Source organism: Schistocerca serialis, chromosome 3 (assembly GCF_023864345.2).
Source record: "Schistocerca serialis cubense isolate TAMUIC-IGC-003099 chromosome 3, iqSchSeri2.2, whole genome shotgun sequence".
Classification (NCBI taxonomy): domain Eukaryota; kingdom Metazoa; phylum Arthropoda; class Insecta; order Orthoptera; family Acrididae; genus Schistocerca; species Schistocerca serialis.
The window spans coordinates 834,297,328-834,319,302 of NC_064640.1; the positions used below are offsets into that span (position 1 = coordinate 834,297,328).

General features: G+C 41.5%; 1 protein-coding gene across 1 annotated transcript in view; it reads right to left on the reverse strand.

The window, feature by feature from the left end:
- Positions 1-15,155, reverse strand: part of LOC126470840 (heat shock 70 kDa protein 14-like) — a 213,947-nt gene extending 198,792 nt beyond the window's left edge. Inside the window, exons 1-3 of the mRNA XM_050098855.1 lie at positions 14,987-15,155; positions 14,745-14,825; positions 14,365-14,599 (exon numbers count right to left, since the gene is read on the reverse strand). Coding sequence (XP_049954812.1) covers positions 14,365-14,599; positions 14,745-14,825; positions 14,987-15,046 — 376 coding nt within the window. The 5' untranslated portion in view covers positions 15,047-15,155. The remainder of the gene's footprint in view (positions 1-14,364; positions 14,600-14,744; positions 14,826-14,986) is intronic.
- Between the last annotated feature and the right edge of the window lie 6,820 nt (positions 15,156-21,975).

Sequence of the window (21,975 nt, forward strand, 5' to 3'; positions counted from 1 at the left end):
ACCGACATGGCCAGGAACCCACATAAAGCTAACCGGAGAACCGTCATCCACCAGCTGCTGAAGAGAGCGTTGGATCCGGTGCACGAAAGTGTGAACTGGATACGGATCACTTAGGCTCTGGATGGCGCTCAGGGAATCTGAACAGATGACATAAGCAGAATGTCGGTGGCGGCAGATGTAAAGAACAGCCTGGTAGAGGGCAAAGAGCTCAGCTGTGAAGACCGAACAATGGCCATGGAGCCGGTATTTGAAACTTTGTGCCCTGGCAATAAAAGAACACCCGACCCCGTCATTGGTCTTAGAGCCACCTGTATAAATCAAGGTCATATTAATGAACTTCGAATGAAGTTCGACAAAACGGGAGTGGTATACCGAACCGGGGGTAACCGCCTTTGGGAGTGAGCTGAGGTCAAGGTGAACGCGAACCTGAGCCTGGAGCCAAGGTGGCATGTGGCTATCGCCCACTCTAAAGGTTGCAGGGAGTGAAAAATCAAGGTGTTGAAGGAGGCGATGAAAGCGAACTCCAGGGGGTAGCAGGGCAGAGACATACAACCCGTATTGACGGTCGAGAGAGTCGTCAAAAAAGGAACGATAAGACAGGTGGTCGGGCATTGACAGTCGCTGACAGGCATACTGACAAAGCAGTATATCGCACCGGTAGGTGAGTGGCAATTCACCGGCTTCAGCATGAAGACTCTTGACAAGACTAGTATAAAACGCTCCGATCGCAAGACGTAAACCCCGATGTTGTATGGAGTTGAGGCGGCGTAAGATGGACGGCCGTGCAGAGGAGTATACGAAGCTCCCATAATCCAGCTTGGAGCGGACGATCGAGCGATATAGGCGAAGTAGGACGGTTCGATCCGCTCCCCATGACATACCACTGAGAACACGGAGGACATGTAGAGAACAGGTACAACGGGCAGCCAAATATGACACATGTGGAGACCAGCTAAGTTTCCTGTCAAATGTAAGACCTAAAAATTTTGTTGTCTCCACGAATGGGAGAGCAACAGGACCGAGTCGTAAGGACGGTGGGAGAAATTCTTTGTAGCGCCAGAAGTTAATACAGACCGTCTTCTCGGCAGAAAAACACAAGCCATTGGCGACACTCCAGGAGTAAAGACGGTCAACAGAACACTGAAGACAGCGCTCCAGGAAACATGTACGCTGCGCTTTGCAATAGATGGTAAAATCGTCCACGAAAAGGGAGCCTGATACATCAGCTGGGAGGCAATCCATTATTGGATTGATCGCTATGGCGAAGAGAGCGACGCTCAAAACTGAGCCTTGTGGCACCCCATTCTCCTGGCGAAAGGTGTCTGACAGGACAGAACCCACACATACCCTGAACTGTCGATCCATTAAAAAGGAACGAATAAAAAGTGGGAGGCGACCGCGAAGGCCACATGTATGAATGGTGCGAAGAATGCCCACCCTCCAACAGGTGTCGTAAGCCTTCTCCAAATCAAAGAACACAGCTGCGGTCAGGCGCTACCGCAAGAAGTTATTCATAATGAAAGTCGACAAGGTAACCAGATGGTCAACAGCAGAGCGGCGCCTACGAAATCCAAATTGTACATTGGTAAGTAGGCGTCGAGATTCGAGCATCCAAACCAAACGAGAGTTAACCATTCGCTCCATCACCTTACAGACACAGCTGGTAAGCGAGATGGGTCGATAACTGGAAGGCAAGTGCTTGTCCTTCCCCGGCTTAGGAATCGGTACAACAATAGACTCGCGCCAGCATGCGGGAACATGTCCTCAATCCAGACGCGATTATAAGTATGAAGAAGGAAACCTTTACCCGCAGGAGAAAGGTTCTTCAGCATCTGAATATGAATAGAATAAGGCCCTGGAGTGGAGGACCGTGACCGGGCAAGTGCATTTACGAGTTCCCGCATGGTGAATGGGGCATTATAACTTACACGATTCGAGGAGCGGAAGTTAGGTGGCCTAGCCTCCTCTGCCTGTTTTCGGGGGAGGAAGGCAGGGTGGTAATGAGCGGAGCTCGAAACCTCTGCGAAAAAGCGGCCGAAGGCATTGGAGACATCCTCAGGAGCCACAAGGACGTCATTCGCGACCGTCAAGCCAGAAACTGGTGAGTGGACCTTAGTGCCAGATAGCCGGCGCAGGCTACCCCAGACAACAGAAGAAGGAGTAAAACTGTTGAAGGTGCTTGTGGAAGCAGCCCAGCTGGCTTTCTTGCTTTCTTTAATAATATGACGACACTGCGCATGTAATCATTTATAATTGATACAATTCGCCACTGTAGGGTGGTGTTTAAAGGTGCATAAAGCACGTCGACAAGCACGTAAAGCGTCTCTACATGCTGTGGTCCACCAGGGGACCGGTACGCGACGTGGAGAAGAAGTAGTGTGAGGGATGGAATATTCAGCATCAGTGAGAATGACTTCCATGAGGTGTGCGACCTGACTATCGCAGCTTGTGAAGGTTTGATCCTGAAAGGTCGCCCTGGAAGAGAAGAGCCCCCAGTCTGCTTTGGAGATGTTCCAACTAGTTGAGCACGAAGAGGGGGTATGATGCAGGAGATGGATAACACACGGGAAGTGGTCGCTCGAATATGTATCAGAAAGTGCATACCACTCAAACCGGCGTGCAAGTTGGGTAGTACATATAGAGAGGTCTAAATGGGAATAGGTGTGATATGTGTCCGAAAGAAAAGTAGGGGCGCCAGTATTGAGGCAGACAAGATTGAGCTGGTTGAAAAGGTCTGCTAACAGGGAGCCCCTCGGGCAGGATGCTGGAGAGCCCCAAAGGGAATGGTGGGCATTGAAGTCTCCAGTTAACAAAAATGGTGCAGGTAGCTGAGTGTAAACGGTACAAATGGAAAATGTAAAAGTGGGAAGAGTAATTCGGATGGCAACTGCCTGCAGGCCGGTGTGCAATGTGATGGGATCGTAGTAAATATCATCCCGGACCAGAAACATAACCCCTCCATGAGCCGGAATACCTACCACAGGGTGTAGATCAAAACACACAGAGGTGTAGTGTGCCAAGGCAATTTATCGCATGGGTGTAGCTTCGTTTCCTGGAGGGCCGCGACGAGCGGACAGTGCAAGCGGAGCAGCAACTTTAAGTCCTCTTGGTTCGAGCGAATGCTGCGAATATTCCAGTGAATAAGTGCCATCATGAGAAGAAAAGGAAGATGAAAGAAGGGGTCACCTCGAAGGCTGCTGAGGGCCTGGCTTCGAGCGAGCTCTGCCGCCGCTATCAGTAGGCGGACAGTCATCGTCCATTGGTTCTATAGGTTCATCGGCCATCTTGTTAAGATGGCCGGGAGGGGGAGCTTCCTCTGCAGGTGAACAGCCAGATGTTCGGCTACCAGCGGTGCGGCCAGGCGAAAGGGATGATGGCCTGGGACGGCAACCACTGGGTGGCGCAGGAGAAGAAATGTGCCGTGGCGGAGAAGGAGAACTGTGCTTCCTATGAGCATTCTTGGAAGGTCGTTTAGTTGAAGTACTGGTCGATGGCTGGGAGTTCGAGGTATGTAGGAAGTCTGCACGGGACGGTTCCTTCTTGAAGGGCCGTGCATCTGACTTCTGGATCTTCTTCTTGGCAGAAGCTGATGAAGGTGCTTGTGTCTGAGGGGTGATGGGAGGAAGAGGAGACATCGACCGCGCGATCTTAGCACTGGCCGAACGGACGACCGTGGTGCTGAAGGTCAGATCGCATGTCTGTGTCGCCACCTCCCTGGTAGTCTGAGGAGAGGCAAGGACAGTACTGCATCTCCCCGCTGGGAGCAGCGTGGGCTTCCTACTAGCAAATAGCTTGCGAGCAGCCGAGGTGGACACTTTCTCTTTGACCCGAATTTCTTGGATACAGTGTTCTTCCTTGTAGATGGGACAGTTGCGGGAGGACACTGCACGGTCACCATGACAGTTCACACAACGAGGAGACGGAGGTGGACAGTCACCCTCATGGACATCCCTGCCACAAGTGACACATTTAGCCGCATTGGAACAAGACTGGCGAGTGTGATTAAAACGCTGACACTGGTAGCAGCGCGTAGGTGTCAGGACATAGGGGCGAGCAGAAATAGCCTCGTAGCCCGCTTTGATGCGCGACAGCAGCTGAACACTATCAAAGGTCAAGAAAAGTGTCCGGGTCGGTACAAGGTCACTGTTGACCTTCTTCATGACAGTACGGACAGCCATCACGCCCGGCTCAGCGAGGAAAGACTGAATCTCCTCATCAGTCAATCCATCGAGTGATCTAGTATATACAACACCATGAGACGAATTCAAAGTGCAGTGAGCCTCTACCCGGAAAGGGAACGTGTACAGGAGTGTGGCCCGAAGCAGTTTTTGTGCCTGAAAGGCGCTCTCAGTTTCTAGTAACAAGGTACCGTTACGCAACCTGGTACAAAACTTGACCGATCCGGCTATGGCATCTACGCCCTTCTGGATAACGAAAGGGTTGACAGAGGAAAAATCCTTTCCGTCCTCAGATCGAGAAACTACCATGAACTGTGGGGCAGGCGGTAGTACTTTTGTCACTGGTGGCTGGTCAAGTTTCCGTTTGTGGGCAGAAGTCGAGAGAGAAGAAGAAGAGAAATCCATTGCGGAGGAATCCCCCATGATTGCCAGAGTCTCCGATGGCACGCTCCTTCCTTGGGGGGACCCTCTCAGAGGGCACTCCCGCCTTAGGTGAATATTTACACCTCAGGTCACACCTCCCGAGAAACAGATGGAGGGACCAATCGGCATGGTCAGAAGGTATCAGCTCAGGCAATCACCCCTCCCTGGGCCTGGCCTTTACCAGGGGGTACGTGCGTGCCGTACTTGTCTACCCAGGGTGGGGAATTACGCGTTACCCCGTCACCGGCTATGCGTGCGAACGCGTGGGTCGGCCTTCAGGCGCGCACAGGGAGGAAGGAAGAAGAGGAAAAAGAAGAGAGAGAGGGAGAGAGAGGACAGACTGTCTCAAACCCCGAGACGGAGACCGAAGGAGGCAAGGAGAAGGAGGCAAGGAGAAGGAGGCAAGGAGAAGGAGGCAAGGAGAAGGAGGCAAGGAGAAGGAGGCAAGGAGGAGGAGGCAAGGAGAAGGAGGCAAGGAGAAGGAGGCAAGGAGAAGGAGGCAAGGAGAAGGAGGCAAGGAGAAGGAGGCAAGGAGAAGGAGGCAAGGAGAAGGAGGCAAGGAGAAGGAGGCAAGGAGAAGAAGGCAAGGGAAAGAGTAAGGAAGACAGTGAGATGGAGAAGAACAAAGAAAGGAACCAACAATGGAAGGAAGAAACGAGAAGAAGTGAAAAACCAAAATGACACCAAATATAGGTCGTGGAACCGTCCGTCTCAGGACGCAGGTGCTAACTACCCCCTTGAGGGGGAGGGACTCCTTTTAGTCACCTCTTAAAACAGGCAGGAATACCTCGGGCCTATTCTAACCCCCGGACCCGCAGGGGGGCACACACCAAGTTGTGTGCATTGATAGCGAGAAGTCAAATTTGGTTTATGTTAGGCCTGGAGTGCTACAAAGATCGGTGTTCAGACCTTTATTGTTTTTATTACTAATCTGTGTTTATTTATAAATTCTCACATGACAACATCAGCAACATTGACTGGATATGCCAGTTGCTATTATAGCCGACCAACAGGCTACAACAGGGAAGCTGACAAGCTCGCACACTAACACACAAAGAAACACCAACACCGCCCTACACTGTTAATCCAATATACAACCTATCAAGACACTAAAAGTGATGATGAACCTAACTGTTACTGGTATGCTGACACTGACCGAGAAGCTGCAGCCACCGAGAAACACCACTGCACAACATCAAAGGCATCTGCCTGCAAGATACCCACTAGAATCAAAATCTAGCCTTGCGTGACCTGTTGCAGACAGCAAGAAAACTGCTACTGCTCGTAAAATCTGACCCAACTATCACACAGGTTTCTTTCCCTTGGCTCTTGCCTTGGCACTTTTTTCCCTTTTGCCCTTCAAATCGCTACCTTTCGATCAACTTTCGACTCAATATACCTCCAGATGAGCGGATATAATTGGTTAATCATAACCAGACATATGCAAACATCGCAGTACCTACAAGGCCAACACAAAACATCTTTGCATATTGGTTAGTTTTCACTGAGTGAGGCCTCGCAGGATGTGGGTACTGCGATGTTTTCTTACTAAATGAAAGTAAAACACAGGTACTTAATTTTAGCCTCTAAGAGATTCCTAACCATCCTGAATTAAAAACTACTAAACTTTTAGGTGTTCTTACTGACAATAAATTGGCCTGGAAACCACACATTAAAAATATATTTTCTAGACTTTTCAAGCGTTATTTATTTAACTACAAATTTATATCTAAAAACACAGATGATGTGACTTACCGAACGAAAGTGCTGGCAGGTCGATAGACACACAAACAAACACAAACATACACATGAAATTCAAGCTTTCGCAACAAACTGTTGCCTCATCAGGAAAGAGGGAAGGAGAGGGAAAGACTAAAGGATGTGGGTTTTAAGGGAGAGGGTAAGGAGTCATTCCAATCCTGGGAGCGGAAAGACTTACCTTAGGGGGAAAAAGGATGGGTACACACACACACACACACACACACACACACACCGGGATTGGAATGACTCCTTACCCTCTCCCTTAAAACCCATATCCTTTCACCTTTCCCTCTCCTTCCCTCATTCCTGATGAGGCAACAGTTTGTTGTGAAAGCTTGAATTTCATGTGTATGTTTGTGTGTCTATCGACCTGCCAGCACTTTCGTTCGGAAAGTCACATCATCTGTGTTTTTAGATATATTTTTCCCACGTGGAATGTTTCCCTCTATTATATTCATAACTACAAATTTAAAAAGATATGTTCCAAATAACTATGCAAGATCACGAAATTTTGCTTTCTTCCAATGTATCATATCATACGGAATTTTTTCATGGGGTAGCAGTTGTTAAGCAAATGACATTTTATTGTTGCAGAAGAAAGTAATAAGAATAATAACAGATTCTGATAAAAAAGAACATTGTAAACTTCTGTTCATTAAACTGGAATGTGTGATAACAGTAAGCTTATTCATCTATAATGTTTTATTGTATGTTAGAAACAGCGTTTCTAATTTCACACTGAGAACTGATGTTCACAGTTTTGACACTAGAAACAGCACACATGTAGACATACCATACCACACATCATCTAAATCACGAAACTCCTACCTAGGCTTTGGATTAAGGATGTTTAATAGGCCAAGGGTAGATTTTACAGAATTGCCTATAAATATTTTTAAAGCTAAATTGTATAAGCGGGTCGACGGAAGCGTTTGATCCCACCCGTCGGCTTTGACTCGTGACGTAAGGCTGTTGTGGTGTGTGATGTCACCACGGCGCGGAGTTTAGTTTGTGAGAGTGGCGTGTTTGTAGGTGTTGTTTTGATGTGATCGGTGGTGGTCTCCAGTGGTGTATTTGTATGTTAGGTGATGTTTTTGGTTTAGTGTGCGTGTGTGGCGTGTTTATAGGTGGTGTATTGTTGCGGTCGGTGGTTCTCTCTGGTGGTGTGTTTACGGGTAGCGTGTTATGTGGCATATGGGGTTCACTTGTGTGGTAGCACTGCATGTGTGTAGTATCAGTGATGACTGTGCCTTCAGTGGAACATTTTTCAATGAATTAATGATTTTGGTTTTGTTATGTTGACGTTACTGTAGTTTCTTTTCTGTTCATGTGTAAATTTTGGTAAATTTCTTTGCATATGTCTTTGGTAGGTATGGATATGACTGACAAGGTCAACAGTTTTTGGTTGTCTGCGATGATGGGGGACAGTGCGTGATAATAAATTATTATTATTATTATTGTTATTATTTCTTTCTTTCTTTTCTCAGACGTTATGTCTGGTCAAAAATGAAAAGTGACGCGGACCTTCATCAAGCGTGACTTCCTTTTAACTGTGCGGTATATGTTATATTGCATTTAGGAACTTTCGGGTAATTGAACATGTATCAATAATTACGGATTTCTGTAGTTGTATATACAAGTCTGGATGTAGCTGTATTGCATTGATGTACTGGCGGATATTGTGTGGTATGACTCCTGTAGTTGATAGTATAATTGGTATAATGTCAACTTTATCCTGATGCCACATGTCCTTGACTTCCTCAGCCAGTTAGATGTATTTTTCAATTTTTTCTCCGGTTTTCTTTTGTATATTTGTTGTATTGGGTATGGATATTTCAATTAGTTGTGTTAATTTCCTCTTTTAGTGGTGAGTATGATGTCAGGTTTGTTATGTGTTGTTGTTTTGTCTGTTATAATGGTTCTGTTCCAGTATAATTTGTATTCATCATTCTCCAGTACATTTTGTGGTACATACTTGTATGTGGGAACGTGTTGTTTTATAAGTTTATGTTGTAAGGCAAGCTGTTGATGTATTATTTTTGCTACATTGTCATGTCTTCTGGGGTATTCTGTATTTGCTAGTATTTTACATCCGCTTGTGATGTGATCTACTGTTTCTATTTGTTGTTTGCAAAGTCTGCATTTATTTGTTGTGGTATTGGGATCTTTAATAATATGCTTGCTGTAATATCTGGTGTTTATTATTTGATCCTGTATTGCAATCATGAATCCTTCCGTCTCACTGTATATATTGCCTTTTCTTAGCCATGTGTTGGATGTGTCTTGATCGATGTGTGGCTGTGTTAGATGATACGGGTGCTTGCCATGTAGTGTTTTCTTTTTCCAATTTACTTTCTTCGTACCTGTTGATGTTATGTGATCTAAAGGGTTGTAGAAGTGGTTATGAAATTGCAGTGGTGTAGCCGATGTATTTATATGAGTGATCGCTTTGTGTATTTTGCTAGTTTCTGCTCGTTCTAGAAAGAATTTTCTTAAATTGTCTACCTGTCCATAATGTAGGTTTTTTATATCGATAAATCCCCTTCCTCCTTCCTTTCTGCTTAATGTGAATCTTTCAGTTGCTGAATGTATGTGATGTATTCTATATTTGTGGCATTGTGATCGTATAAGTGTATTGAGTGCTTCGAGGTCTGTGTTACTCCATTTCACTACTCCAAATGAGTAGGTCAATATTGGTATAGCATAAGTATTTATAGCTTTTGTCTTGTTTCTTGCTGTCAATTCTGTTTTCAGTATTTTTGTTAGTCTTTGTCTATATTTTCCTTTTAGTTCTTCTTTAATATTTGTATTATCTATTCCTATTTTTTGTCTGTATCCTAGATATTTATAGGCATCTGTTTTTTCCATCGCTTCTATGCAGTCACTGTGGTTATCCAATATGTAATCTTCTTGTTTAGTGTGTTTTCCCTTGACAATGCTATTTTTCTTAAATTTGTCTGTTCCAAAAGCCATATTTATATCATTGCTGAATACTTCTGTTATCTTTAGTAATTGGTTGAGTTGTTGATTTGTTGCTGCCAGTAGTTTTAGATCATCCATGTATAGCAAATGTGTGATTTTGTGTGGTATGTTCCAGTAATATTGTATCCATAATTTGTATTATTTAGCATGTTGGATAGTGGGTTCAGAGCAAGGCAGAACCAGAAAGGACTTAATGAGTCTCCTTGGTATATTCCACGCTTAATCTGTATTGGCTGTGATGTGATATTATTTGAATTTGTTTGGATATTAAGTGTGGTTTTCCAATTTTTCATTACTATGTTTAGGAACTGTATCAATTTAGGATCTACTTTGTATATTTCCAATATTTGTAGTAACCATGAGTGGGGTACACTATCAAAAGCTTTTTGGTAATCAATGTATGCAGAGTGTAGCGACCTTTGTTTAGTTTTAGCTTGATATGTCAACTCTGCATCTATTATCAGTTGCTCTTTACATCCTCGTGCTCCTTTGCAACAGCCTTTTTGTTCTTCATTTATAATTTTGTTCTGTGTTGTATGTGTCATTAATTTCTGTGTAATGACTGAAATTAATATTTTGTATATTGTTGGTAGGCATGTTATGGGGCGATATTTACCTGGGTTTGCTGTGTCTACTTGATCTTTAGGTTTCAGATAAGTTATTCCATGTGCAAGTGTATCAGGGAATGTGTATGGGTCTGCAATGTAACTGTTAAATAATTTAGTTAGATGTGAATGCGTTGAAGTGATCTTCTTTAGCCAGAAATTTGCTATTTTATTTTTTCCAGGGGCTTTCCAATTGTGAGTAGAATTAATTGCTTGGGTGACTTCATGTTGCAAAATTATCACTTCAGGCATTTGTGGTATCATCTTGTATGTGTCTGTTTCTGCTTGTATCCACCGTGCATGCCTGTTATGTCGTACCGGGTTTGACCATATGTTGCTCCAGAAGAGTTCCATGTCTGTTATGTTTGGTGGATTGTCTGTTTTAATGTGTGTGTTATCTATTGTCTGGTAAAATTTCTTTTGGTTTGTGTTGAATGTTTGGTTTTGTTTCCTTCGATTTTCACTTTTTTTGTATCTTCTAAGTCGTTTGGCCAATGCTTGTAATTTCTGCTTCTTTTCATCTAATTGCTCTATCGCTTCTTGTTGTGAGATTTTACCTAACCTTTTTCGTTTTTTTTCCTGACATTTCATTTCTTATAAATTGTGTTAGCTGTCCGATGTCTTTTCTCAGTTTTTCTATTCTGATTTGTAGCCTGTGTTGCCATGCTGGTTTTGTGGGTTTCTTCTGCGTGTTGGTTGGTTCTGATCTCTGCCTAGTGTGTATATTTAGTGTAGTGAGTGCTCCTATATAAACCAGTAGTTGTAACTCTTCCATAGTTGTGTTTTCATTTATTTTGTTGTGTATGATTGTGTTGATAGTTTTTATTGTTGTTTCGACTTGTGGGTTATTTGGTGGTCTATGCAAGAATGGTCTAATGTCTGTATTTGTGTCTTTGTATTCTATATATGTCAGCTGAATCTTTTCTTCTATATCTAACATGTGTGTCACTTTGTGTTCTATTTGTGCTTGTTCTGGTGGCTGTCTTAAGATTTAGTTTTCCTCTGATTGTTTAATTGATGCGTGTTGTCCTTTGTTTGTTTGCTCTGGGATGTTTGAGTCCATTACTGTATTTTCTTCTTCTTCTGATTGCACATTATTTTGTTCCAGTATTTGTTGTACTTGTTGTTTGATGTTTTCTAATTCTGACTGGGGTATCCTGTTATTTTTTATTATTACACGGATCTGATCAGCTAGTCGTCGTTCTGTTAAAAATTTTAATTCTGGGTATCTGATAATAAATGTTGTGTATACTTGTGATCTGTATCCAGTTGTGTTGGTTCCTAGGTTTGTTGCTTGGTAATAACAGAACATGAGGTGTCGATTAACTTCATCTGACCATCTCATCCTCTGTTTTTGTTTTCCTTCTAGGGTGGTTGCAGGAAGCATATCCTGCAAAACACCTCTATTTGGATTTGAATCATTTTCCAGTAGGCTAGCAGTGTCGTTACCATTGTGGGCGGGCATAGGGTTCAAGCGTCATCCCCGACCATGACGGTGCTTGTCCGAGGCTTCTTTAGTTCTGTCCTGAACCAACTATTCACACTAAAAGGGGGGTTAGCCCTATTAGTGGTTTGTTCTTTTTCGTCGCCTTTTACGACTGGCAGAACATACCAGAGGCCTATTCTTTTCCCGGGCCTCCACGGGATTTTTTATTATTATTTCACTGTTAGTTGTCTTTTCAGTGTAAAGAATTACAATAGATAACTTTGGTGCACAAATGAGGTTATATATTCTTATTCTGTTACTGTAAATTAAAAACAAACTTCAGTGAAAAGTAAGAAAAGCAGCAAGCAATAATGAGAGACGTTAAGAACTTTGAATATATACCAGTATATACTGATATAAAACCTCCACAAAGAAAAATTTCATTAAAAAAAATAAAAAAAATCAAATACAAAGATGGAAAGTGCATTTTTAAAACACACACACCTTGCATATAACTGTTTTCCTTGATATCTTGATGCAAAAACAAAATGAGTTCACTTAAAGGTGAGAGATATGATTTTTCTCCAAAGCACTTATTGTCATGTTTATAAAACTGTGCACCATGTCTTTGTAATGATAGGACATCTGCCTTAGACATCACAATGGCAAAGGGTAGCCAAACAGCATCATTCCAACTGGACCATGAAAGGAATTGTGAATCTGTAGGGGGCATATAGTTAATCTCAACATCTTTAAATTCACGGGATTGGTGGAAAATGTGTCTTGTGTACCAGATTTTGTAGAATTTGAAAGCCACATTCTGCTCAACTTGCAATTGTTCCCAAAAAGCATTTTCACGAGTTTCCATAGCAACAGTGCTCCCATTTGCAGTCATTGGAAGTCTCTTCATTAGAAAGGTGATAGTAGCAATGACTAGAAATGCTTGTTTCAATTGGGTTTCTGAAACTGTCATTGTGCTGTACCTGTATTTCAAGAAACCTTCATGCAATTTTATGTGAATCATCTTGTTATGAACCATAGTGGAAGGAGTCTTTAATTCCTTGCACAAAGTCTTGAAATATTATCATTTTCGTAAGATATCACTACTACTTCTCTGACAATTCCAGGTAACATCTTTTGACCACTCCTGCATTCTGGAGCAGCAATTACACCATGACTCTCTTTAATTGTTCTTTCTCCAAGTCCGATGTGCTCTAGGACACCAATAGTAGTTACTCTGACAATACTCAATAAAGGTGGAGCAGATAATAAAAACTTGAAACTGTCCATTACGAGCTGAATTCTACATTTCTGAGTGAGGAGCTCCTTATATCGGAAAATTGGTTGCATTGTTCACAGGGCACTCCAGACAATACAGGGTGCTAATATGCTCTGCTTCTTCACAGATCAAATAACATTAAGGTTTCTCAGAACACAGGTACAGTATAGCAATGACATTTCCAGTAATATGATTGCACCACACATTACTACTCACTGCAATTAACACCTTTATAATAAAGAGACTTCCAACATATAAAAAAGGAGCAGTGTCGCAATGGGAGCTCATGAAATGGTTTGCAGAAAAGGTTGCAAGTCAGGCAGAACGTGGCTTTCAAATACAACAAAATCTGGCACACAGGACCCGTTTCCCAGGCATCACATGAGTTTAAAGATGTTGAGATTAACTGCATGCCTACTGCTAATTCACAATTCCCTTCATGGCTAGCTTGGAATGATGCTGTTTGGGTCCCCTTCTCCAATGCTACATGTCAGGCAGATTCCCATCATTACAAAGACACAGTGAGGAGTTGTATAAACATGACAATAAGTGCTTCGGAAAAAAATTATATCTCTCACATTTAAGTGAACTCATTTTGCTTCTGCATCAAGATGTCGAGGAAAACAGTTATATGCAAAGTGGAAGGGTTTTAAAGTTAGTTTCCTTCTTTATATTTGAATTTGTTTATCAAAATGTTCTTTGTAAAATTTTTATATCTGTACATATTTAAAGTTATTACTGTGTCTCATTACTGCTTACACCATTTCTTATGTTTCATTTAACTTGTCTTTTTAAGTTGCAGTGACAGAATATGGATGTATCACCTCATTTGTGCACCCACATTGTCCCTTAATTCTTTACACAGGAAAGACACTTAACAGAGAAATACAACATACACACTGAGAAAAATGATTCGTAACTGTTTTCAGCTCTAAATTGTTTACAGTTCTGACCTACAGGTCAATTTTTCAAGGAATACACGTTTTTATTATTAATGCCCTGTATTCTTTGCAGATAAGATTGCTGACAGATATATAAACATTTCAGCAAAAAATCATATTGTGATTCAATTGTCTATGTACCCCACAGGACTTTGAAATTCGTCAAATTTGCCCTTTTTTTGTGATGGAGTCATCTTTAAGTGAAGGTAAGAACTACTAATTTCAATGCCAAAAGCTTGTCATTGTTATTTATACTTAATGCTAGCACTAAAGAGTTATAGTGCGTAAGATGAAGTCTGCATTTTTTCCCTCTGTGAAGTTATAATTTTTTAAAAAATCACACATGTAAAGCACATTACGGAGAAAGAGCAATTCTCAATGTTTTTCATAAAAAACCGAGATGTATCCTACTTTTTATGCAATATATCAACTTAATGACTCACACAGTACATGACTAAAATACTTGATGTCTGTAGGTCACCTCATTACTGAATAGCAAGTGTCTGAGAATATGGAAACCGGTTCCTGACTAATGACTGGGTACCCACCCATGAATCTTCAAACCTGAATTTATCAAAAATGGTAAGAGTTAGAACAGTGCTATTTGGCAGTTTTACTACTGACACATGTGGGCATCCATGTTCCAAATATGACTAAATTCTGAAATAGCCACATTTTCACCCCCTGTGAGATTACACGGAATGAACCATACTAGCTACTCGTAGGAATATGAGATCGGGGCGTTACGCATAAAAACATTTCTACATACCAAACAGCTGTTTGTATATGCACGTCATGACTCCTTCTGGGGTATACACAGCAATCTTGTCTTCATCTCGGATTTCATATTTCAGACCTCCTTCAGTCACTATTTTACATTTCACTGACTTTATATGATGCTCAAGTTCGTCGTCAGGAATACTGTCATTTAAGAGTTTCTTATTGTGAACGATTGTACATGTGGCATTTCTGACAAGAGCTGCCTTCGCTGGGAGTCCAACAGCCTGAAACACATTCGATCTCTTAAATTTTGATCACGAAGCGGAATTACGGAACAGTGGTAAACCAACCAAATTAAGAAGTAACAGGCAATTTCAGCTTAGAGGGCACTATTCAAATAAACTGCTGCTTAGTACAAAATTTCCTTACCTCTTCACCGTCAACTAACGCGACTATTGCAGGCATTATTCTGTTGCCACTGTCGTCGGCTATAATATCAACTTTCCCATCCTGAGAAACAAAACGTAAAATAATGTCAAAGTTACATTGATATGATCTTATTAGAAAGTTTCTCACGAATACATTCGAGCTAGAAGAATAATCGTTCATGACTTCACTTCTGGCACATTAGAAGTTCTCAGTGAACAACAAATATGAAAAACATTACCAACCTTACAATACGCCAAGCAGGCTGATGAATTCCCCACGTGAATGCCAAAAACACCAGCCATTTTGCCAGTCTTCGACGACAACAAACTGTACACGATGCGCGAACAACACACTACTGCCGCCAAAATACAAATATTCACGCGTCTTTGTTTTCTTGTGCATAGCGTTCAAAGAAGTATTCTGCTGTCAAAGACGTAATCAAGGATGTTAGAAGGGGAGATATGTCAGTCATAAAAATAAGAAATACGAAAATATTTAGTAATTAGTACGAATTTCATTTTTCCAGATGCCACTAGCGAAATAGCGCATTATTAAAGAAATAAAAATATCAATACTGAATTGTTAATTGAAAACATTTTCATAAAAAAAAATGAAATTGTGATCCATATTATCTTTCGCGTTTCATGGTGTTTTTTCTGTGTAGCTTAAAAATGTGATATTTGTTAATTGCAATGAGCGCAATTTTCCATCAACTCGTTTAGTGTAATTAATTCTGTAAAGGAATGTCTGTCGGTAATAACGCGGATAAGTCAAGGCTGTGCATAAATAAGCCAAAATCGTTTTGCCTATTTCTTTGTTATCATCTGACCAAAATTAAAGAACAAAAGAGTGGGATCATGTAGAAATGTGTAATGAAAGAAGTCGGATATTTCCATATATGACAGACTTAATTAGTATTTGCATTTGTAATGGGTGAATTTTTCCCTGTGAACTGTTGTGATACCTGCGTATTACGAACGCGAGATCATTTTACTTTGCGATCGTCTTTAGTATCCGTAAGATTTGCAGCTCCTGCTGGGTGATAAATTAGTGTTGTAGAAGCTGTTTAAAGTTGTAGCAAACACCGCAGTACCTTGATCTCTGTTGTTAAACACTATTTGTATGTATTTTCGTCAGTGTCATTCCAACCCATCCTATCGTGCTTTAATAATTGAGACATGGATGTAAGAACATACTAGCAGTGCGGGATTGCATGAAACAAATACTGCACTGTATGACCATAACGAATGTACCTGATGCGTTGCTACATTCTCTTTCCACCTTTAAAACTCTGCAGCTAAAGTTAAAAGTGTGTGAATCACATACACAGAAAGCTTATGTGGCACTGGCAACAATAAAATAATTTGGCTTCTACAGAACTTCAGCCTAAATTTGTATTGTCTCATGCATACGTATCTTTCACCTAGACAATGGTACCATATTCTTTAAGGTCTTCCTTTTTTTTCTAGTTGTGTTACAAAAAATGCCGCAACACTCCGGTCACAATTTTCAGTTTTTACGTTTTCTCGCAAGGAGTCAATTTCTTCCTAGGCTATTCGCCTAAATAATTCACTGAAAATACTTCACAACCCACGTTATCGCACTAACTACAGAAACTCAAAACTACTTTAGCACGATGACAACCCAAACACAAATGAACACAATGTTACCCGTTAAACTCAGCACGTCTACATTTACCAGCAGAGGGCACCAGCAAATATAACAACATGGCACCTAGAAAGTAGAAACACAACCAACTCAAAAACTCCACATCGTAGTGACGTCACACACCACAATACCATTACGTCACGGGTCAAAGCAGACGGGTGGAATCGGACGCTTCCGTTGATCCAGCCAGAAGGTATAAACAAAACAAATAAACAAAATTCTTTAGGTTGGCCATTGCCACTGCTTGTTCTGTCATTGCGCATTCAAGAACGTAATTGTTGTTGTTGTGGTCTTCAGTCCTGAGACTGGTTTGATGCAGCTCTCCATGCTACTCTATCCTGTGCAAGCTTCTTCATCTCCCAGTACCTACTGCATCCTACATCCTTCTGAATCTGCTTAGTGTATTCATCTCTTGGTCTCCCTCTACGAATTTTACCCACCACGCTGCCCTCCAATGCTAAATTTGTGATCCCTTGATGCCTCAAAACATGTCCTACCAACCGATCCCTTCTTCTAGTCAAGTTGTGCCACAAATTTCTCTTCTCCCCAATCCTATTCAATACCTCCTCATTAGTTATGTGATCTACCCATCTAATCTTCAGCATTCTTCTGTAGCACCACATTTCGAAAGCTTCTATTCTCTTCTTGTCCAAACTGGTTATCGTCCATGTTTCACTTCCATACATGGCTACACTCCATACAAATACTTTCAGAAACGACTTCCTGACACTTAAATCTATACTCGATGTTAACAAATTTCTCTTCTTCAGAAACGATTTCCTTGCCATTGCCAGTCTACATTTTATATCCTCTCTACTTCGACCATCATCAGTTATTTTACTCCCTAAATAGCAAAACTCTTTTGCTACTTTAACTGTCTCATTTCCTAATCTAATCCTCTCAGCATCACCCGATTTAATTTGACTACATTCCATTATCCTCGTTTTGCTTTTGTTGATGTTCATCTTATATCCTCCTTTCAAGACACTGTCCATTCCGTTCAACTGCTCTTCCAAGTCCTTTGCTGTCTCTGACAGAATTACAATGTCATCGGCGAACCTCAAAGTTTTTACTTCTTCTCCATGAATTTTAAAACCTACTCCAAATTTTTCTTTTGTTTCCTTTACTGCTTGCTCAATATACAGATTGAATAACATTGGGGAGAGGCTACAACCCTGTCTCACTCCTTTCCCAACCACTGCTTCTCTTTCATGCCCCTCGACTCTTATAAGTGCCATCTGGTTTCTGTACAAATTGTAAATAGCCTTTCGCTCCCTGTATTTTACCCCTGCCACCTTCAGAATTTGAAAGAGAGTATTCCAGTTAACGTTGTCAAAAGCTTTCTCTAAGTCTACAAATGCTAGAAACGTAGCTTTGCCTTTTCTTAATCTTTCTTCTAAGATAAGTCGTAAGGTCAGTATTGCCTCACGTGTACCAACATTTCTACGGAATCCAAACTGATCTTCCCCGAGGTCCTCTTCTACCAGTTTACCATTCGTCTGTAAAGAATTCGCGTTAGTATTTTGCAGCTGTGACTTATTAAACTGATAGTTCGGTAATTTTCACATCTGTCAACACCTGCTTTCTTTGAGATTGGAATTATTATATTCTTCTTGAAGTCTGTGGGTATTTCGCCTGTCTCATACATCTTGCTCAGCAGATGGTAGAGTTTTGCCATGACTGGCTCTCCCAAGGCCATCAGTAGTTCTAATGGAATGTTGTCTACTCCCGGGGCCTTGTTTCGACTCAGGTCTTTCAGTGCTCTGTCAAACTCTTCACGCAGTATCTTATCTCCCATTTCATCTTCATCTACATCCTCTTCCATTTCCATAATATTATCCTCAAGTACATCGCCCTTGTATAGACCCTCTATATACTCCTTCCACCTTTCTGCTTTCCCTTCTTTGCTTAGAACTGGGTTTCCATCTGAGCTCTCAATATTCATGCAAGTGGTTCTCTTCTCTCCAAAGGTCTCTTTAATTTTCCTGTAGGCAGTATCTATCTTACCCCTAGTGAGACAAGCCTCTACATCCTTACATTTGTCCTCTAGCCATTCCTGCTTAGCCATTTTGCACTTCCTGTCGATCTCATTTTTGAGACGTTTGTATTCCTTTTTGCCTGCTTCATTTACTGCATTTTTATATTTTCTCCTTTCATCAATTAAATTCAATATTTCTTCTGTTACCCAAGGATTTCTATTAGCCCTCGTCTTTTTACCTACTTGATCCTCTGCTGCCTTCACTACTTCATCCCTCAGAGCTACCCATTCTTCTTCTACTGTATTTCTTTCCCCCATTCCTGTCAATTGTTCCCTTATGCTCTCCCTGAAACTCTCTACAACCTCTGGTTCTTTCAGTTTATCCAGGTCCCATCTCCTTAAATTCCCGCCTTTTTTCAGTTTCTTCAGTTTCAATCTGCAGTTCATAACCAATAGATTGTGGTCAGAATCCACATCTGCCCCTGGAAATGTCTTACAATTTAAAACCTAGTTCCTAAATCTCTGTCTTACCATTATGTAATCTATCTGATACCTTTTAGTATCTCCAGGATTCTTCCAGGTATACAACCTTCTTTCATGATTCTTGAACCAAGTGTTAGCTATGATTAAGTTATGCTCTGTGCAAAATTCTACAAGGCGGCTTCCTCTTTCATTTCTTCCCCCCAATCCATATCCACCTACTATGTTTCCTTCTCTCCCTTTTCCTACTGACGAATTCCAGTCACCCATGACTATTAAATTTTCGTCTCCCTTCACTACCTGAATAATTTCTTTTATCTCGTCATACATTTCATCAATTTCTTCATGATCTGCAGAGCTAGTTGGCATATAAACTTGTACTACTGTAGTAAGCATGGGCTTTGTGTCTATCTTGGCCACAATAATGCGTTCACTATGCTGTTTGTAGTAGCTAACCCGCACTCCTATTTTTTTATTCATTATTAAACCTACTCCTGCATTACCCCTATTTGATTTTGTATTTATAACCCTGTAATCACCTGACCAAAAGTCTTGTTCCTCCTGCCATCGAACTTCACTAATTCCCACTATATCTAACTTTAACCTATCCATTTCCCTTTTTAAATTTTCTAACCTACCTGCCCGATTAAGGGATCTGACATTCCACGCTCCGATCCATAGAATGCCAGTTTTCTTTCTCCTCATAACGACGTCCTCTTGAGTAGTCCCCGCCCGGAGATCCGAATGGGGGACTATTTTACCTCCGGAATATTTTACCCAAGAGGACGCCATCATCATTTAATCATATAGTAAAGCTGCATGTCCTCGGGAAAAATTACGGCTGTAGTTTCCCCTTGCTTTCATCCATTTGCAGTACCAGCACAGCAAGGCCGTTTTGGTTAATTTTACAAGGCCAGATCAGTCAATCATCCAGACTGTTGCCCCTGCAACTACTGAAAAGGCTGCTGCCCCTCTTCAGGAACCACATGTTTGTCTGGCCTCTCAACAGATACCCCTCCGTTGTGGTTGCACCTACGGTACGGCCCTCTGTATCGCTGAGGCACGCAAGCCTCCCCACCAACGGCAAGGTCCGTGGTTCATGGGGGGAGGAGAACGTAATTATGAAATTAATTTCACTGACGAAAGTGCCAATGATAATGTGTGAGGTGGTGATGGTTGGTACAATTTTAATTAAAATCTATAATACAAGCGTAAATTTCCTATCCAATCCTCATAAAAGTATATTTATATATTCTGTGTGTGGTATATTTTGAGTTATTTAGTTTCAATGTCAAGTAGTGAGGGGTACCCTTTACTACTTGAAATTAGTACAGTTACTAAGCACACTTCCTTCCGCATGGAAAGAAACCTGATAGTTTCATTATATTGCACTGATAAATGAAAATGGAAGTGGCACATATACACACTTTCATGTTATTCTATGGAAGTCTCTAGGAGACAACACATTTAAGTTAAGAAAGGTTCCCCTACACCCGGGGTCACCTTGACTGCTGGCTGGTGACAGTCTGGGATAGGAAGGGAAAAGATTAATTGGAGGATGTGAAGTCATACTGCATATTAATGCAAGGGCCTACTAAATTAATTTTCTGGTGGTAAGTCCATTGCTCTATATAGATTAGAATCACAATTCTAGTAAATTTTAGTTTCATTTTGCAGGCCTGTAATTTCCAAAGGGTTCTCATATACTTCTACATCCATACTCCGCAAGCCATCTGACAGTGTATGGCAGAGATCGGTAGCTGTTCATCTCTTACCAAGATGATTGAACATAGAAAATGTGGCAGAAATCAGAGATGTTTAACTTGAAAGGATTGCTTTGTGTTGTTTACATAGAATGATCCACTAATGTCCTTTTTCATTACATTCCTCACAGAATCAAGCAAATACTTCCCGCCTTCCTCCCCTCATCTGATCTAATCCTCTGGAAACTGATTTAGTTGAATGTCAAACATTGCTCACATTGAAGCTACCACTTTGGAAACAGCTGCTGACATTTCAGGTAATGTAATGTAATGCATTAAGTGCTCTAGGTTGCTGTATGTGTACCCATCCATGCAAAAGTAGATACATCCAAAAATAATTTAGTCTTCCTCTGATAACTAAATTATAACTGGGAATTCACACACAATGTTCTACAGAGAACTTTAAAGCGTGGCTAACAAGCTATATCTTTGGCCTGGTTTTTATATATATATATTTTCCAAGTTATTACTTTTGTATGTGCTGGCAGTTTATTGTGACAACAGAAATACCACCCTGTAATTTGTGTATGGTTAGGAAATCGGTGTATTTACACATTGTAATGTGCTGTGATTGGATATCTCACATTGTATCTGAATTTTATTGTAAATGACTAATACATTTTTTAAATGCATGACATGGAGCTATCTATCTTTCATTGCACTACAAGTTTCAGCATTATTTATTCACCAGTTAAATGTCATAGGAATAAAAACAATCTACATGAAGATTACCTACCAGCTGTCCACCTGGATGAATGGCCACTACCAAACTATAGCCAAGAGGAAAGTAGACCACCCTGTGGCACAACATGCAGCTGAACATAACATGCCTGATTTCAATGGCTGCTTCACCAACCAAGCCATCCACCACCAGCTTTTCTAAACTGCACAGATGGGAGTTACCCTTACAACACATTCTGTGATCCTGTAATTATCCCGGACTCAACCTATGGTAACATACTGTCCCCACACCCTCCACCCAACATTTCCCACCCTCTCTGTCCTATTACCTCCTCCCCATTCTCATCGCCTACACTCTTTCTTTGTCATCCTCTGCTAATGCACCTGCCCATCTTTCTCTGCTCCTCTCCTTTTTCATTCCATTTTCCCCACCTCCCTGCTCCACAACCTCCTGACACTGTGCCTGATAGCGTTCTAGTACCTGCACACCTCGCAAGATGACACTCCTTTCTTCCCTAACCTATACACTGCTAGCACTTCCCCTTCCCTCACCCCATTCAAATTACTGCTTCTATCTCACAGTATAGTTGCACTCCAGCCTGTGCTGCCAGAGTTGGCAGTCAGGAAACGATGGAGAGGCTTCGTCCTGCCATAGCCCTAA